Source organism: Plasmodium malariae, assembly GCF_900090045.1.
Source record: "Plasmodium malariae genome assembly, chromosome: 11".
NCBI lineage: Eukaryota > Apicomplexa > Aconoidasida > Haemosporida > Plasmodiidae > Plasmodium > Plasmodium malariae.
In genome coordinates, this window is record NC_041785.1 from 1,432,262 (window position 1) to 1,444,223 (window position 11,962).

An 11,962-nucleotide genomic window follows, 5' to 3' on the forward strand; every position below is an offset into this window, starting at 1 on the left:
AAAAGAAAAAAAGAAAAGGCATCTTCCTAGTTAGTATCCCATTTTGGTAAATATTATCGAAAATACCTGGTTTAAAATGAGAAAATGAAATTATTTCCCATTTTAATAAAGAACACTAAGATTTTGAGATTGAATTGTAGGAGTGTTCAGAATAATAGTTATATAAGTAAAAACAGGAATAATTATTATTATCATTCCATAAATTACAATTATTTGTTTCATATGTTAAATGAGAAAAAGGACATATCTGAAGAAATAAAAGCGTTACATTCCTTGCTTGCGATCTTATCAAAATATAAATATAATAACACATTAAATACATGTATCAATAATAACGATTTAGTTGTATTAGATAGTAGTGAATGTAATATTACACTGGATAAATGGAAAAGGTTTATAAAAATTTATTTAAGTTGGTTTCCTGAAATTAACCAAGACAAGTACAAGTCTAAGTGTTTTTCTTTACCTACAAACTTAACAATTCATGTGGTTGTGCCTGATGGAGATGCAAATCTTTGGGGTATATTAGAACAGTTTGATAACTACAAGTTTTCTAAAATTTTGGGAAATATAAACAAAAAGGCGGAATGGAGTAAGGGGGAACGAATTGATGATGAACTAACGAATGATAAATTAAAGAAAGATGAGCCAGCGAACGATGAACGAACAGATGCTGAACGAACGAACGATGAACGATCAAATGCTGAACGAACGAACGATGATCATAATCAGAAGACAACTACCTATGACAAGCGGCAGAATGGGAAGTCCATGTGCCCAAGCAACCAACAAAGACGTGCATATCTTAACGCAAGAGATACAACATTTATCATTGGTGAGACAACGACTGACAAAGTCAATACAGGTAGAGGTATACAAATGATGATGAGTAAAATGAAAAAAAAAGATTGTAAAAAACAAACCTATGTAACAAGTAACCTACAAGGAATCAACTCTAATGAAGACATAATAAGCAGTAGTAGAAAAAATATATCAAAAAAAAAAAAAAGAAAAAAAGAGGACATGGTAAGTAATTATGTAATAAATTATTCCATTAAAAAGGATGTAAATGGAGCTTATAGTAAAATAGAAGATATGAAAATTTCTCAAAAGAGTAATAGGGAAAACCCAAATGATGAATATAATTTTAGCAAAAATTATAGTCCGAACTACATCTATGAGTGTAAGAGAGAGCGCATCTTTTTCTTTACTGTTAACCTGAACGAGCTGAAAAACAATGAAAAACTGATTCAAAAGCTAAGTGAGTGCATGCATGCAAATTTTGCAAATACGGGGGAACAAGAGGAAAATTCTCATGATACTATTCAGCCGTTCTTATACGTTATGTACGATTACAAAACGCTAGTACACGTATTTAAAATTTTAAATGTTGAACTACCAATCATTAGTAACGTATTTGATATTTATATTGTAAGCCCACTACTGCAATTAGTTCAAAGAGGAGAAAAATTACAAAATGTGTTTAGTGCATATTTAACCGGAAGAATGCATGAACAAGTAAATCAGAAAGTGAATGACGAAATAAATTATAAAGTGAGTAACGAATTAAATGAGAAAGTGCATGACAGAGTAAACGAAACGACATATGCCACGAACGAATTCACAAGAAGTGTACGACAATATTTTTCTTACTTTTCAACAATGCCTCCAGAATTTTCGGACGTCCTTTCAGGAAAATATGGAATTTTTGGTTGGGGGAAATATCAAAAAATGAAGGAAGAGAAAAGCAGAAAGGGGAATAGAGAACGTAGCAATAAAAGAAGTGATAAAGTAAGGGTGAAACAGTACACAGAATGGAGTAACAACAATAAATGCAATGGCGCTAAGGAGGTAGGTGTAGAAGTAGAAGCAGATATGGAAGCAGACGTAAAAGCAGAAGTGGAAACAGCCGTAGGAGGAGTTGCAGCTTCAGGTGCAATCGTAGAAGAAACAGGTAAAACCTCCTCCTTGGTTAAATGCGCAAAGAAGAATAAGCCGAGTAAAGAAAAAGAGAATCGCTTGAGCTTTACGCCAGTGCATGTGGAAGACTTAAAGAACATTAAAAAGATTGCATTCAGAAATAAAAGAAGTATACAAGATATAACCAAAGAGGACATGATATGCTATTGCATTACACGAAATTGTTGTCTGATTGATATGTTCAATTATTTAATAAGCAAATTTGAAGTGAATAAAAATTTGTTAAACATTTATATAAAAATAGAACAATCGTTAATACTGTGTATTAGTGAGATTGAGAAAAGTGGAATTTTTTTAAACCAGAGAAAAATAATTGAAATTCAAAAAAATTCCGAAAATCCACAGATATATAAAAACGAAATAGAAGAATTATGTGAGTGCAACGTAAACTTGAATTCGTCTAAGCAGGTTTCTTCGTTAATATACAAACATTTGCTTAATCTTGTCTCTAATAGTCAAAGAGTCGGCATGGAAGAAGTAATTACAACTGGTGAGCTTGTGCAACGTGAACAAGTGAAAAGTGAAGGAGGTAACGAATACTACGATAATGAAAATGTAGATAACGTTGACCAGGATAGTAAATCTTTGAGTGAAAGTAAATCTTTGAGTGAAAGTAAATCTTTGAGTGAAAGTAAATTTTTGAGTGAAGGTAAAGCTCTGAATTCCTCTAATAATGATAAGAATGATTTTTACCATGGGGCTAAGGAAACATATAAAAATAGAAACCCGGTGAACAACGTCATAAGCAGTGAATATGCTAATCTGAACAGTAGCATGGTCGGGAAAATAAAAATGTCTAGTCTTAATAATACGATAAACGAAATGAAAAGAAATAAAACCCTTCAAACAAATAATAAAATGTTGAAACTTATTGTAGATGAAATAGAAAAAAATATGTACATAGAAAAAAATAAAAAAGAAAAAATTAAAAAAATTATTAATAATGTAAAATTGTATAGAGAGTCCAAAAAATTATTTCAGAATTATATTGAAAATTTGCCGAAATATATACAAAAAAATACGAACAAGATTCACTGCAATTTCAATCAGATAGGTGCATCAACTGGTAGGTTATCTTGTGATCAACCCAACCTGCAGAACATTCATTCGAGATTTCGCTGTGCTATATCGTTACAGGGAGAGGGGGGAATGAGTGGAAACGGGATAGATGGACACATGATGAGCAAGGAAGAGAGGAGTAGTAACCGGATGAGCAGGGATGGAATAAACGGAGGAACACGTGGACAACTGCACCAGGAAGGTTCCAAAACATTAAGCGAAAGGCACAATGCACATGAAAATGAAGAAGCAAATGAAAGAGGAAACCCATTAACGATGAACCATGCACAAATTTACGAAAAACAAAATTTGATTACTTTTGACTATAAACAAATGGAATTGTTTGTTATGGCTTATCTAAGTTTTGATTTGCACCTATTGAAGCTGCTAAATTATAGTGATGTTTTTGTCGAAACAGCTAAAGTACTATTCAATACAAATGAAGTAACTAGCGAATTAAGGAGGATGACAAAAACAGTAATTTATGGAATATTATATGGTCAAACCGAAAATGGGTTAGCTAAAAGTTTATTAATAAGTGATAATTTAGCTAGTAACTTAATTGATAGTTTTTTTAATTATTTTCCCAATGTATATAAATTTCTGCAAATGCAAAAGGTATTAGTTAAAAATATGAATTGCGTTTATACATTAATTGGAAGAAAAAGAGTTATACCTCCAACTTTAAAAAATAAATTTAGAATTAGTATGAACACACCAATTCAAGGATGTGCAGCAGATATTATGAAATTTTCTTTATTATCTTGTTTTTCTATTTTATATCATAATATTTATAAAAATAGAAGGTTATTAAAAATTAATAATATTGACCCTTTATTAATTACTCAAAATGAAAAACATCTAAAAACAGCAAAATTAATATTGCAAGTTCATGATGAATTATTATTAGAAACTGAACAGACATCCAGTAATTTTATTATACAACTATTAAAACCTGTTTTAGAAAATTCTTTTTATAACTTAATTCATTATACTAATACAACTGATAGACTAATGCTACTATTTGATTATATGCATGATAATATTTCCATACAAACATACATAGAAAATTTTAAAATAATAAATAATCATAATTATAAAATGACTCCCAGTGATTCTAATGTGGAATTCTATAATTCGTCAAATAATATGAACACAGTCTTTCGAAAATTTAACTTTACCTTACCAGTTAAAGTGGAAACTGGCCGTTACTACAAGCAGTCCTCCTAACAGATCTAACATACAATACTCTAATTCTGCAAACGACATGTTTACTCAAGTACTGGTGTGTTTTCCCTTTTATTAGAAGCATCTCCTTTGTTTTTATAGCTTATATGAAGCATGTCAAAATGTGCATGTGCAAATGCGAGTGTATGTATACATAGGTATGTATATACATACGGCGCGCACATACTATTACCCCTTTATTTTATTATTTATTATTTAATATTGTTTATTTATTTATTTGTTCATTTTTTTATTTTTTTTTTTTAATAAAACTCGTTAAATAGTTCATTATCTATGGAATTTTCAAAATCGTTTTGTAATAAATTTTCCTTTTCATAAGGGGAAGATGCTCTCTTTTGATTGCCTTTATTTTTGAATGTATAATTTAATGAGTTATCTACTTCTAACTTCTTATTTAAGTCGTTGTTTGTGTCTTTTAATAATTTATTTTCTTCCATTAACTTACTAAAATTGGAGTTCAATTCATTTAAGCTCGACGTAAATTTTTTTAGTTTCCTATTTAAAAATTTATTTTCATTTTTTAATTTTTCCATTTTCTGTAATAGTAATTTATTCCTATTTTCCAACTCTTCAATCTTTTTATGCTTCAATAAAAGAAGGTCCTTCTCCCCTTCATTTATATATTCACTTAAGGAGCAAAAGTTCATGTAGTTTCTTCTTGTCAGCTCCTTTAGGTAATATTTGCAATTTGGACATTCCATACCAAATGCCACTAATAAATCTTCATCATTATCATTTATTTTGGCTAATTTCTCATCAATATTATCAGTATGAATAAAATTAATATTTTCATTAACATTAACTTTGTTTAAATAGATATTATTACAATTTGTACTATTTTCTGTGTTCTCAATACTAACATGTGAACTCAACTCCTTTGTATCATTTACCAGTCCACTATGTTTTAAGGTCTTTTTTTTTTTTGAAATACTACTGTCTGTCAATTCATTTGGTAGCAGCGCCTCATTTAGATCTTCTGGAGATGGGAAAATGTCCAAATAACTATTTATGGATATATTACTATTAGAAACACTTTCAGCTTTTCTCTTTTTCTTTTTTTCCCGTTTGTGCAATTTATCTCTTTTGTTATCATTAAATATGTCCTCAAGAAACAACATATCATCATTCTTTTTAGATTCATTTATTGCCTTGTTTTTTCGTATTTTTTTCATATTAGGAGTTTTGCTCTTTTGTCTTCTTCTACTCGGTATTTCATTATTATCTTGTGAAACGAAGAAAGGTGTTCTATCCTCTATTTCATCTAATGTATTTTTCTTTATATTATCCCTCTGATTTATTCTTTCATCATTTTTATCATTATTCCTCCAAATTATTTTCTCATCTCTTTTTGCACATCCATCATTGTTGCTAATCATCATAATATCAAGCATATCGAATGAAAAACTTGCGTTTGTATTATCATTTTCCATTTCTTACCTATGATCTTACCAAAAATAAAATAAAATAAAAAATAAAATATTGAAATAAAATAAAAAATAAAATAATGAAATAAAATAATGAAATAAAATAATGAAATAAAATAACGAAATAAAATAACAAAATAAAATAATGAAATAAAATAACGAAATAAAAATAAAAATACAACACGCATAGTGTTGGGAATCTCACAATATTTCAGTCTGCTATGCCCTCATTTTAAATTGGTAATTTGTACCCATGGGTAGTTCAATCATATGTATAATAATTTTACCTGTTTCAATGCATATATATACATTTTACATTAATACATATGTATACATTTTTGCATCCTTATCCATTTGACGTTGCCTTTTACGTCATACTAGTTAATCTATGTTCTTGGGATTTTAAATCATCATTTGTTCCGAATTCTCAAGGACGGGCGAAAAGAGCAGACATGCTAATACAGACAGACATACATAAATGCATATATTAATGTGGGCATACAAAGTTATGTACTTATATATTTATCACTTAGTCAACATTTAAACATTCCCATTTTCCAATAACTTTGAAAGAATTTTATTTTTTTTTAGTATATGCATGCCAATTTAAATGAAAAAAGAAATTCCCATAAACAGTTGAAGTTCTGATGGAAAAATGACTACTCTTATAATTTATAAAAAAATGGGTTTTTTAAAATATTCATTGCATTATAGAACAACAATTTGCTTATTAAAAAAAAAAAAAAAATTAAAATGTTAATTTAATGTTATTTTTTATTTTTTTTTTTTTTTTTTTGTCATTTACTAAAATTTTTTAAAATTTTATTATACATACAACATATATGTAAATATATATATATGTATATATATATAAGCTTGTACTTACATATACACAAACAAGTATCCCTCTTTGAAGCAAACAAAAAATGATAAATTAAAAAGAGCTTCTGATTTATGTAAAAACAAAGATACACAATAAAAATATGAGACAAATGGAATTAATATGAGTAAATGAAAAGTTTATAGCACATGGGCCATATATACATATGTATACACCCTACGAACATACAGAATATATTTAAATATAAAAGCACGTACAAAAAAAAAAAAAAAAAAAAAAAAAAAAGACTATTCCCTTTTAACATTTCTTAAAAATTTGAATAATAAAAAATTAATGTTGCCATCTCCAGCATATGCATGAAATATATGATCCGAACAATGGAGAGATATTTTATTTTCTTTATATGATTTTCGAAAAGAACATAAGGGTTCATCACTGTTATAATTATTTTCACAATTACAAAAAGTAGACTTGTCAGTTTTTTTGTTTATTGCATAATCTAATGTATAATTTAATCCTTCCAAAAAGGGTATAATTTTCAAAAAAATTCTGGTATAAAAAAATCTTAAAAAAAATGGTTTTGCCTGAGAATTTTTTTTATTTGAAATAATTTTAACTTCAAATATTTCGGAAAATAAATAATAATGGGAAGACAAATCAAGCATTATATGATAAAAGGTAAAAATAAAAATGGCAAAAAGGAATCCTAACAATACATCAGATGTATAATGTATAAACCCAATAATTATGAATGCATAAATAACGCAACAAAAAAAAGATATAATTATTTTTAATAGGATATTGTTCATATAACAAAGAGAAAACAATAAAAATATCGTTGTTGAAAATGAATGACCAGATATAATTAAATCTGAACATACATAAACTAAATTCATATTTATTTTAATTATTTGTAATAAATTAAATGCTAAATTCCCTTTTTCTACAGGCAAACATGTCTCTAACGTTGCAGGTAAAGAAGTGACATATATAAGTATGCCCCTTAAAATATAAAAAAAGCCAAGCATATATAAAAATCGACAAACAATAGCTAAGGATAGATATATACTGTTAAATAAAATTAATTGAAGAAATGCTAGTGTTAACACAGCTATTAAATTATTTGACAAATTATAGGAAACCCATGTTGGTGGTTCTTCAAAAAAACTGTGTATTCGATCGCTTAGCGGTTTTGTGTATCTTTTATAGTACGAGTCACTATATATCATTAAAAAACCTTGTATAATCAATGAAATCAATAAAAATATTAATGCGAACATTAATTTCATAAGTAATATCTTAAACAATTTCCATTCAGTTAACTCCTTTTTGTCATATATTGTTTCTTTTAGTAATATAGATATGTTACTCGTCTTCCGCTCAATATTTATTTGATAATTATTTGTTCTAGTGTAATCTTTGCTATCTTCATTTTCTGTTGACGCAAAATCATAATTTTTGTCTAATTTGTCAATGTCCATTTTGGCTTTTCTTCATTACAAAAATTTTTCCCTTTTGTGCTTTCGCTCGTTTGTCTTTTTCCCTTAGTCCTTTTGCTTATTTTATTTTTTTTTTTTTTTCAATTATTCGATAATTTATTTACTTGGGAAGAACAAAAGAGGAAAAAAAAAAGAAGTAAAAAAGAAGAAAAAAAATGACAAAAAAATGACAAAAAAATGACAAAAAAAAAAAAAAAAAAGAAAGCTTATAATTAAATCATTCCTTAAGCAGTATTACGTATGCATGCCTTATTATATGTACTACAAATTTTACAATTTTGTTTCCGAACAGTTCATATTTTTGGTATATACAAAAAACAAGCCCTGTAGAGCTGAAGTTTGCTTTTTTGTTTTTGTTTATATATACATATGTTTATACTTATATACGTATATATATATATATATATATATATATATATATGTGCGTATGTATATATATATATTTTTTTTTAGGGGTATATTTGTATATATACAGGTGTATGTATACATGTGTGTATATACGTATGTGCGTATTTACATATTACACATTTATAAATTTATATTTTTATGTGTAATACACATATACAAAAAGTTAGCCCATGCAAAAAAAAAAAAAAAAATACATATATATATATATATATATATATATGTAACGTTTTTGAAGTCTTATATTTTAACAAAATAGAAGAGGCAAAAAATTGTGTAAATCGAAAGGAAATGCATAGATTAATGCTTCATAATAAGCCTATAAAAAATTAGGTTATTATATGTACATATATACGTAAACATTTATATGATAACATTAACGACATGTTTTATTTAGACAAGCATATTTTGTAATGTAAACATTTAAAATGAAAATTAAAAAGGGTTTAATTTAAAAGAAATTCATAAAAATGTCAAATAAATCAAAAAGGAAGTATATATATACATTAAGAATGTATGAGTATATATATATTCGAACACATAATTGTATGAATATATATTAACTATAATGACCAAATATGAAAAACAAAATAAAAGAAAAAATTATATGAAACATCGAATATTAATTTTAAAATACATCAAACATGATATTAATTATTAATCATCTCAACAAACTTTTTTGTCTTCTTTCATTGTGAGAAAGCGTTTAAAATAAAAAAAAAAAAAAAAATTAATTACATTTTATGAATTGTTTTGAAAAAATGACAAATAAATTGACAAGCTTGCATTGATACATATATATATAAGCAATAATATATATACGTAAATATAGTAATATATATGCGTATATGTAGAAATATATATGCATACATGTACAAGTATATATGCGCATATATAGTAATATATAAGCGTCTGCATAGTAATATATATACATAAGTGGCTTCACAAATTAATTCTTATTTCTTATTCCGCGATTGCATTTAATTTTATGTAGTATATATTTTATGGTTGATAAACTAATGGTCCCGTTTCCTGCATATGAATGATAAAAATGTTCGCTAAAATCGTAGTATTCTTCATTGTTCACAGATTTTTTTCGAATTATTAGACTTTTTGAATTCACTGGTTTGCATGGACAAAAAGAGCTCTGAAGAAAAAAATTTAGATAAATAGGTTGCACATGTTTTTATCTTAACATTCTTACATAATGCTAACAAGCGGCAAATGCGTTCTCACGGGAAAAATTTATGCGCTCATATATACATCTATATTTCTTTGTACATATATATGAGTATAAATGCTTATCTTCGCGCATGCTCATACACAGATATATATGTATGTATTTATGTACTTATATATACATAGATATATACTTTGCAGACTTACCCATTCTTTATCATACGAGACCGCGACGTTTAATCTGTGGTCAAGTGCCTCTAAATTTCCGATTAACCAGATGAACAAATTATGCAACTTACATCTATCAGTAAAAGATCCTAAATACCCAGAATTCTGGAAAAAAAAAAAAAGTAAAATGAGGGCGACAAAATGAAGGGAAAATATTACTATAAGTATAAGACAAATGAGGCATATATGAATCATGCAAAGGATGTTTAAATAACTTAAATTTTATTTCTTTATGGTGCGTTTTTATCTCTCCCAATGCATTTAAATAAAACTTTTCATTATCATAATCGTTATTATTATTATTATTATTATTATTGTTCTTTTCATTTTTATCACAATCGTTATTATTATTATTATTATTATTATTGTTATTTTCATTTTTATTATTATTGTTATTTTCATTTTTATTATTATTGTTATTTTCATTTTTATTTTCAGTTTTATTTTATTTTTTTGTGTGTATGTGTCTGGACCTCAAAATTTCCTCATTTATTTTCCTGTGTTAATAATACCTTAGCATAAAAGGATCTATGTATGGCATACCGTTTGGCGGCAATGTCGAGTATCCAATGATATACGAGAAAGAAGGATGCTCCGAATACATACCCCATTAATACATCCACTGTGTAATGAAATCTCGATATTGTTATTACAGCATATATACATAAACAATAAAAGAATATAACCACTTTTATATAAACATTTTTATCATAAAAAAACCAAAAGTATTTCAATATAGTTGTAAAAGCCGTATGCCCAGAAATTACTAAATCAGTACACTCATATACTTGTGATGTAATTATTAGATATGCTGCGTGTAAATTTTCAAATAAGCTTTTATTCCTTAATGGTTGACATGTAGATATAGGGCAAGGTAAAGTGGTAACATATATAAATATAGATCTTACACAATAAAAACAAGATAACATCAATGTCAATCTAGTAAACATAGTTACTGATAATAAAAAGGGAAAAAACAATCCAAACCTTATCAGAGTAAAAATTAAAAGAAATAAAATGCATCCATTAATAGTTCTTGTATTCAAGTAAGGAGGTAACTCATTAAATATTTCATGAATTCTATCTTTTAAGGGTGCATCTCCCATTGTATAATTACTGTCACTTAGTATTATAAAATAGCATTGCATTAGTACTCCAAATATACCTAATAATAGTGCATAAAATAAACGAATATAAAAAACTCTATATATTCTTTTTCTTGCTGATGAGTTTTTCACTTGTTTCATTCCTATGTTGTCATTACTCCCTGAGAAATAGTCGTCTAAAAGGTGGGAAAGTGTATGTACGCGTGTATGCATGTGTTTATGTACTGATGTATGTACGTGGGGATGCATTTTTCCTTTAATTTCAAGATCGAACGTTCCTTATATGCTATAGCAAAAGAACACACTACTCCTTCACTTTTTCATGAGCACATGTACGAAAAAATAAATACATGTATATTTTTGCTCTCTTTTTTTCAATGTCTTTTAATTACCCAAATTATCTATTAGATCATCATCTTCTATATCAGATGAGGTATACAGACGATCTTTTATTTTCTCTCCTTTATCTGTAAACGAAGCAATGCGCTTGCAGTCCTCATCATTTACATCATGAATGTTTGACTTATGGTTGTTAACTTTATCCTTATTAAAGGAATTTTTTACTTCAATTGAAAAATCGATATTTTCGCTTTTTGGTATGTTTGTATCATTTTCTCCAATGTTAGATGTTTTCTCTGTTTTATTATTTGATGTTCTGTTACTAAATGGAGAGCGTAAATTTTTATTTCTATCTGTCATTTTTTTTTTTTTTTTTTTCAAATTCCCTTTTATGTTATCTTCATATTGTAAAAAAAAAAAAAAAAAAAAAAAACTCGTACTGAAGAAAGAGTGTTTCAAATATAGGAACAGAGAATAGCCAACGGATGTAAAAAATAAGAAAGAAAAAAGTTAGAAGAAAAAAAAAAAAAAAAATATAAAAAAAAATTCGATAAAAGAAGTAAAAAAGGGGGGAGAAAGAGAGAGACAAAAAAAAAAAAAAAATCAGAACAAAAAAAGTGAGGCCGAAAAAAAAAAACAAAAAAAGCGAAGCAA

The 11,962-nt window shown here is 27.0% G+C and overlaps 4 protein-coding genes across 4 annotated transcripts; 1 reads left to right on the forward strand and 3 right to left on the reverse strand.

The window, feature by feature from the left end:
• Positions 1 to 84: 84 nt before the first annotated feature.
• PmUG01_11038300 (DNA polymerase 1, putative) lies at positions 85 to 4,269 on the forward strand (the record flags this gene model as incomplete). The annotated part of the gene is made up of 1 exon (XM_029006041.1): positions 85 to 4,269. One exon carries the CDS (start codon positions 85 to 87, stop codon positions 4,267 to 4,269), a length of 4,185 nt encoding a protein of 1,394 aa, XP_028862570.1.
• A 260-nt stretch (positions 4,270 to 4,529) lies between these two features.
• On the reverse strand, positions 4,530 to 5,717 carry PmUG01_11038400 (conserved Plasmodium protein, unknown function; the record flags this gene model as incomplete). Its single annotated transcript, XM_029006042.1, has 1 exon — positions 4,530 to 5,717. The coding sequence occupies one exon, from the start codon at positions 5,715 to 5,717 to the stop codon at positions 4,530 to 4,532; it is 1,188 nt and encodes a 395-aa protein (XP_028862571.1).
• A 1,122-nt stretch (positions 5,718 to 6,839) lies between these two features.
• Positions 6,840 to 8,033, reverse strand: SMS2 (sphingomyelin synthase 2, putative; the record flags this gene model as incomplete). Its single annotated transcript, XM_029006043.1, has 1 exon — positions 6,840 to 8,033. The coding sequence occupies one exon, from the start codon at positions 8,031 to 8,033 to the stop codon at positions 6,840 to 6,842; it is 1,194 nt and encodes a 397-aa protein (XP_028862572.1).
• A 1,372-nt stretch (positions 8,034 to 9,405) lies between these two features.
• Positions 9,406 to 11,668, reverse strand: SMS1 (sphingomyelin synthase 1, putative; the record flags this gene model as incomplete). Its single annotated transcript, XM_029006045.1, has 4 exons — positions 9,406 to 9,603; positions 9,843 to 9,968; positions 10,376 to 11,130; positions 11,362 to 11,668. The coding sequence occupies 4 exons, from the start codon at positions 11,666 to 11,668 to the stop codon at positions 9,406 to 9,408; spliced, it is 1,386 nt and encodes a 461-aa protein (XP_028862573.1).
• Between the last annotated feature and the right edge of the window lie 294 nt (positions 11,669 to 11,962).